This window comes from Artemia sp. Qi Xiang Cuo, chromosome 3, assembly GCF_049724085.1.
Source record: "Artemia sp. Qi Xiang Cuo chromosome 3, ASM4972408v1, whole genome shotgun sequence".
Lineage (NCBI taxonomy): Eukaryota > Metazoa > Arthropoda > Branchiopoda > Anostraca > Artemiidae > Artemia > Artemia sp. Qi Xiang Cuo.
In genome coordinates this window covers 21,884,443-21,892,064 of record NC_142796.1, presented here as the reverse complement: position 1 = coordinate 21,892,064, position 7,622 = coordinate 21,884,443, and the positions used below count along the sequence as shown (strand labels likewise).

Here is a 7,622-nt window from a genome sequence, read left to right as displayed (position 1 = left end):
AGCCAATGCTGCCATTTCTTACTACCAACAAAGCTTCACTGCTCATCCATCTCGCAAATCAGAGCTACCTCTTCGACGACTTCACGATGACTGCTTGAGTGGACGGCGGCCAATTTTTTTAAGCGCCGGATCACTATGTTTTGGCTAATCTTCAGTACCCGGCTAGTGCTGATCTTCACCCATTTTCTTGTTGCACAAGAGGCAGTGGTACTGTTGCGCTCTATTGGTTCACACACCTGGCTTGTTAACGTCGACCCTATTCCAATATCGACACCTAACCTCCACCAATGCCACCCAAAACACTCCTTGTCTTAACCCATTTACTTGTCGCAATCTTAACAAAAGATCCCGTCAGAGGCACTACCCTCCTGTTGCATTTGCTATGTTAACCCAGCCCAACCTCTTTAGAGGATAAAGTCGCACCCTGGGGTGCCGATTCATTAAATGAACGGTTTAGTTTTGATTACAAGTCACGGTTAATTGCCCGTGTTAAAGCATTGACTGCCGATGAGGTTTTAGCTTTTTATCAGCCGGCGATACTGGTACCCACCGGATTGGCCTTGCTGTCTCAAGTGCAAGGGAGAACAACGACAAACGATAAATCGATCACAGGTAACGCAGCAGCCTTCGCCGCTCCTCAGGGGTGGAATATTTATCCATCAGTGTTAGCGTTACAGCAGCAGCTATTAACCAAGCCGTCGGCCGCTCAACCGGCAACTGGACAAGCGGACACCGCCACTCATTAGGCTTTATCGCCCAGCTACTGAGGCGTTGGGCAGTGATACTTCAGGTGGTTGCCGAGGCATGATAGTTTGCCCGGTGGTTGAACAGCAGATCTGCGTTAGTCTTGCCTCAATGTTATTAGGGGCTTTGATAGTTATGGTATGTCGCTGACAGCCTGCTGGTAGTAGTGAGTGCTGACGCCAGCGGCGATGCCAGGCGGCAGAAGGGAGAGTTGGCCAAGGTATCAGTAGTTTGTCCGGTTGACTACAAACGGCTGCTAATGAGTAGTAAGCTAATGACCAGGCCTGCTGCTGATGTTCAAGCTGTTTCCATTGCTGGTGTAGGGTTTGCTGATATTGGCATAAAGCGGGTAATCCGATAGCAATTATCAGTAGCAGGAGCGGCAATTCAATCAGCGTAAAGCCGTTTTCTGCGATTAAGCGGGAGAACACTAGCGACATAGATAGGGGTCTACTTCAGGGCAACTATTTAACCAGCCCTCCTCTACCCAGCCGAGCATTATGCTCGGCAGCGACGCTGAAGCTAACCAGGATTTTAGTTTAGAAAGTTGCCTCGTCCAGCAGTATACAGTGACCGAATCAGTGGTGCCAGGTGTTAATGAACCAACCCGTAATATTGCTAGGGTAGGATCACCAGGCCGCTGCTTTAAGCAGATCTGTCGCTGTACCGCCGTTTGACATTTCCATTGCCGGCTAGCAGGTTTCCAATTCAGATAGGGTGCGATGGCAAGTGCCGACAGATTTTGAGTCAATGACTGCCAATAATGGGGTTGTTGTTGCCACTGTAGTGCCTGCTGGCGCGATTGCTCCCAGGAAAATAGGAGTAACCAGGCTAGCAACCATAGTAGCATCATAGCGCCGAGTAGAATAAAGCCTTGCTGCACGGCTCCCTTTGGCGGTTGAGCCAATTTCGTGATCTTGAGGTCGGGAAGCGTCTTCAAAGTCATTAGGGGAGATTCTCCAGGACAACGACCGCCTGGAGCTGTTGCGTTATCTGTGGATCTTGGGTCAACTTCATCTGCAGGGTAAGCTGGATCCAGTGACTGCCAGAGGGGTAGAGCAGCTGGAAACGTTGTATGGTGATCACCTGCTCATCAAATAGATCTTCCCAGTGACTACCGTGGCAGTGGTTGATTCCATGTTGAGTCTCTAAATTGCCCTGATGGAGTCGGTAGCCGATAGTGGCTGCAATATTCTGATAACCGACGAAGCCATTACGATTGCGATCATAGTAGAACAGTAGGCAGGAATTCGATAACTCACCCGGATAGTGACTAACCACAATAGGAGTCTTTAGGGGACGTTCACTGGGTTGTTGATAGGTTATAGCGGTGAAGCCAGCTCGTTTGAGCTCCTGAGCGATGCGGTTCAGTTGCTGTTGTAGCGTAGCAGTTAGGTAGTATTGCTGATAACGCTGTTGGATCGGCTGTAACAGTCGATTGATGATACTAGTGGTAGTCATTATCATCAGACTGGCTAAGCTGATGCTAAGCAGCAGGCTAGGAATCGAAAAGCCATCGTGGGCATTCATTGGCAGGCTCGTAGGGCACTGAAGTTGCCCTGTTCACGGCAGCGACTGAGTCGGCCTTTACTGGATAGCACCACTCTAATTCGGTTAGTACCGGCCGTCATGGTGATGCGAGTGGCCTGGCTAGCACCGGTGGTTCCATAAAACTTAGGTGCTGGGAAAGAGGGGGTAGTCAGTAGCTACACACGATCATCGGTTAATTGCCAAAATAGGGGTGAATCTTGGCAGTTATCCTGTGGTGCCAGCCCACTGATCCAGAAGCACCACTGTCCCTCATCAGTCAGATCACGCTGTACGCTCAAGGTTTGCTGCTGTTGCAGCGCCAGCAATTGTGTTTGCACAAGGAAAGTTAGCAGAGCGTGGTTAGCACTCTCTAAAGCATGGTACTGCTGCTGACATTGCCAACTAGATAACCCCAGAGTGCTGAGTAGGGTGAGGATACTGATGGCAAGTAGGCACTCTATTAATAGAAAACCACGCATGGACCACCGATTTTTAACCCTGGGTAGAGTGCTCAATATGCCTGATAACGGGTAGTCGCACTAGGGTATTATTGAAAACTTGGAATAGGGGTTCCAGGGTTGGCGATGGCTGAGGAGGCTCTAGGGGAGCGTTAAAGTTTACTTATACGGCGATTGGTGCCTTAATGGCAGGATGTGGACGGTAGTTGACAATTTGGAAGTGTTCATATTGGTAGTCAAAGAGGGTCGCTGGTTTGCTGCTGATCACTAACTGAGGCAAAGCGCGAGGTTGCCGGGTTAACTGCAGTTTTGCTTGATCCAGGTGGTTGAGGTACAGGTGAGTATCACCACCGGTCCAAATAAATTCGCCAACCGCTAAGTCACACTGTTGAGCCACCATATGGGTCAACAGTGTGTAACTGGCGATGTTGAAGGGTAACCCTAGGAAAATGTCACAAGAGCGTTGGTAGAGTTGGCAACAGAGTCGGTTGTGACCATCGACATAAAATTGGAATAGTGCATGGCAAGGCGCTAAAGCCATTTGCTCTAGTTCACCGAGATTCCAGGCTGAAACCACCAACCGCCGAGAATGACGGTTCTGTTTTAGTTGTTCAACAATTTGACTTAATTGGTCGATTGATTGACCTTGGGCGGTGCCCCAAGCACGCCACTGCTTGCCGTAGATAGGCCCTAGATCTCCCTGTTGATTAGCCCAAGCATTCCAAATGGACACTTGATGCTGCTGCAGGTAGCTTAATTGGGTATTGCCTTGTAAGAACCACAGCAGTTCATAAATAATTGACCGCAGATGGCAACGCTTGGTGGTGACTAAGGGAAATCCCACTTGTAGGTTAAAGCGCATCTGGTAGCCAAAAATGGAGAGTGTACCGATGCCGGTACGGTCTGGCTTTTGGCAGCCATGATGTAAAACATGTTCCATTAGGGTTAGGTACTGCTCCATGGTAGGTCTCGTTCTAGGTTGTTCTACGGTGGGTGAAGTGCAATAGGAGTACGCCAGCGATGATCATGGGGATGGATAGCAGTTGTCCCATGGTAAGTGGGAGCGTCATCGCTGCAAATTGTGGATCAGGTTCTCGTAAATACTCTACCATAAAGCGTAGGATGCCATAGCCGCAAAGAAACAGGGCTGACAACCGCCCACGAGGGGAGGTACGGCGGCGGGAATAGAGGAGTAATACGAAGAGCACGACACCTTCTAAAAGACTTCATAGAGTTGTGATGGGTGGCGTGGCAGGGGGCCAGCCTGTGGAAAAATGACCCCCCATGGCACGGTGGTGATCCGTCCCCACAACTCGCCATTAATCCAATTGCCTAGACGTCCCAAGCCTAAACCCACGGGGACCCAGGGGGCAATAAAATCAGTGACCGTTAAGAAGGAGCGTTGGGTTCACCGGGCAAACCAGGCGAAGGCGAAAAGGGCACCGACTAGTCCTCCGTGGAAGGACATGCCGCCCTCCCAGATGCGTAAAAGGGAGAGGGGATCGGCTATAAAGGCGGGTAATTGATACATAACAAAATAGCCGATCCGTCCACCTAGCAGTAGACCAACAAAGCCGGACTGTAACAGAACCTCCACCTCTGTAGGTTGCCAGCCACTGTTAGGTTGTCGCGCCTGTCGTTGGGTTTGCCACCAAGCAATGCTGTATCCTATTAAATACAGTAGCCCATACCAGTGTAGGGCGAGGGGACCAATGGAAAAAATCACTGGATCCCAATGGGGCCATTTCCAATAGATAGGAGTCATTCGCTAAGGTTCAGTTATTGAGTTTCTCAACGGATAGCCTGGCCGTTTAGCCACGGCTGGTAGTTCTGCAATAGACAGGGCAGGTGCTGCAAACTCCCGCATGACTTGGCGGTAAACCTGTCGTTAAAAAGTGATTGCTTGGCGTACGGGGTACCAGTAACTGACCCAGTGACAATCATCAAACTCTGGCGTTGCGCTTGTGCAAAGGTTAATACAGTGCTCATCACCCTGTAGATGCAGCAAAAACCACTTCTGTTTTTGACCAATGCACAAAGGCTTACTATGCCAACGGATCAAACGCTTAGGGATCTGATACTGCAACCAGTAGCGTGTACAACTAAGGAGTTGCACTTTGTCAGGGTGAAGACCTACTTCTTCATACAGCTCATGATACATGGCCTGATCGGTGGTTTCACCGCCATTAATGCCCCCTTTAGGAAATTGCCAAGAGAGCTGTCCGCGGCGCTTGGCCCACAACACTTGACCACTAGAGTTGCAAATGACGATGCCAACGTTTTTACGATATCCTTTACCATCTATCATCGGATAGTCTCGGGTCTATATTGATGCATCACTCGTTTTTCTGATTGTGACACATAATTTAGGTACGGGTAAATAGTGGGCGTAGGTTGCCGGTATTGGAGAACTCCCTCACTTAGGCTAGTTTATATACAGGAAGCAACTACCATGCTCAAGGTTATACGCTTATTCTGTGGATATCACTGTGAAAAATCATCGCATAGCTTTAGAATAACTCGTAGTGGCGATACTTTTGGAAAAGACAAACCACAAAAATAAAACTTATTAAACAAATGTCTATTTTTATTTTTCCTCTCAGGAAATGGTTATCCCCATCGACAATCCTGTTTAAAAGTCAGGTTGGTGAAAGATCAGCCAACTAATATTTTATACACAATGTTGCTTGACAGCGAGCTAAAATGGTGCCACTAAGTCACCTGTATTGAGACTACAAAGTGAAATCGGTGGTGATAAAACACAATTTTATGAGGAATTGACAGTTTATTGTGGATAACTCTTATGTCATCAGAGCGAATTTTACAACTACTTAGGGAACGCTGATTGGCTATAATTTACCAACCTTCTGGGGTGGCTGAACCGCCAGAAAGCGAGCAGCAGCTTTATCAACGGGCGTGTGCCTTAACCGAGCAAACTCTGGCTGCTTTAGCCACTAGTGTGGGGTACTGACTGCCTTCTTCCACACGGCACGCTAAAGGATGGTCGGGTTTTTTAGCGGAACACTATTTAGGCGCTATCAGCGGAAATAAACCGCAACCCAATTTTCCACAGTTAGGGATAGAGCTAAAGACCATTCCAGTGGATATCAATGGTAAGCCTTTAGAGAGCACTTTTGTTTGTGTAGCGCCGTTAACCAATACTAGCGGTCTTAGCTGGTCAATCAGTTTAGTCAAGCAGAAGCTACAGCGAGTACTTTGGATGCCGATTATTGGTCGGATAGGCTGCTTATGGTCGGAACGTCGATTGGGGAGGCCATGGTTATGGTCGCCGAATGCTATACAAGAACGGCTGCTGAAAAAAGATTGGGAAGAGTTAATGGAGCAAATTGTCTTAGGAAGGATTCAGCAGATTTCTGCCCATCAGGGTGAGCTCCTGCAACTGCGTCCTAAAGCGGCCAACCGCCATGCCCGGACAGCAGCCGTTGATCAATATGGAAGGTTTATCATGACGTTACCATTAGGCTTCTATCTGCGGAGCCGTTTCACGGCGCAGCTGCAGCCGCAGGCTGCTGAGAGCTGTGGAGTATTAGCAAATCCGGATGACTGGACAGTGCCCGACTGAGTTGATTCATCTATTGTTTGACATCAATCCGTTGCCAACTAGGTGGTTTTGCAATAGCCCTCTCTCGTAGTAAACTGAGCTAAGCTGCTGCTAAGCAACAAACGCTAGCAGTACTCCACTCTCTGCTGATTTAACAGCTATTGAATAGGGCAAGTTGATAGACTAACCATGTTCGTGTCATTTCCAGAAGCTGATCAAACTCTTAATACGCTCGGACTGCGCTGTCCAGAACCAGTCATGTTAGTCCGTAAAGCCGTGCGTGCCCTCGCCAGCCAACAAATCCTGCTGGTGCTCGCTGATGATCCAGCGACTACCCGTGATATCCCCAATTTTTGCCATTTTATGGGTCATCAATTGTTAGCAACCCCTACCACAGACTCCCGTCCCCTTTATCGCTATCTCATTTGTAAAGGTTAATGATATGGGTGAACAAGGGATTGAGCGTAGCGCCTAAATGCCGCTGATTCTTTAGAATAGCGTTCCCCTGGAGAATTAAGGCACCGCCGTGTTGATTATTGCCATTGTTTGCTGTTGCCATTGCCACAGATAGCGACAGACAGTGCTGCAGTGGGGGGACCAGGCTGCAGCAATTTGCTGCAGTATTGCCCTACCAGTGCCTCCGGGGATTGGCACTTCTTTATAGAGCTTCTGCATGGCACGACGGATAATTAAATCCTCAAATGCTAATACATCTGGACGCTGTAAACAGAAGATCAGTAACATCTTTACTGTCCAGATGCCAACACCGTGAATGGCAGTGAGTTGCTGGATGATCTGTTGATCGCTCAAGTGGGCTAAACCGTTATGACTTAAGTCCTGTTGCTGGGAAAATCGAGCAATTGCCTGTAAGTAAGAGACCTTTTTTGAAGATAACCCCATCGCGCGTAACCGCTCAGGTTGTTTGAGTAGAAACTCAGGCGCCAAACTGCTGCCAAATTGCTCCAACAACCGTTGCCATAGGCGCTGTGCTGTCAGCCAAGCAATTTGCTGGCCGACGACTGCTTGTAGCAAGCTAAAATAGGGGGTAAGCCGCTCCGGAAGCTTGAGGAGAGTAACCTGTGGAATCACCCACGCCAGACGTGCATCCCGTTGTGTTAAGTAATCCATCACGTATTCTCTAGCTTCGGTTATTTTCGCCACTGTTGTTTATTTTACCTTATAGAGGGATAACCGATACTGCCTTTGGGGCAAGCTCAAATCCCACACTAGTTATCGAAGCGGTCGTGAGATTTGAACTGTAAATCCTTTAAAAGTACACCGAGCCGCATGGGGAGTTTAAGTATTTACCATCCAATTATCAATGACAA

At 48.5% G+C, this 7,622-nt stretch overlaps 1 protein-coding gene across 1 annotated transcript; it reads right to left on the bottom strand.

Moving 5' to 3' along the window:
* Positions 1-6,807: 6,807 nt before the first annotated feature.
* Positions 6,808-7,422, bottom strand: LOC148953858 (uncharacterized). Its single transcript, XM_089085947.1, has one exon. It carries the CDS (start codon positions 7,420-7,422, stop codon positions 6,808-6,810), a length of 615 nt encoding a protein of 204 aa, XP_088942073.1.
* Between the last annotated feature and the right edge of the window lie 200 nt (positions 7,423-7,622).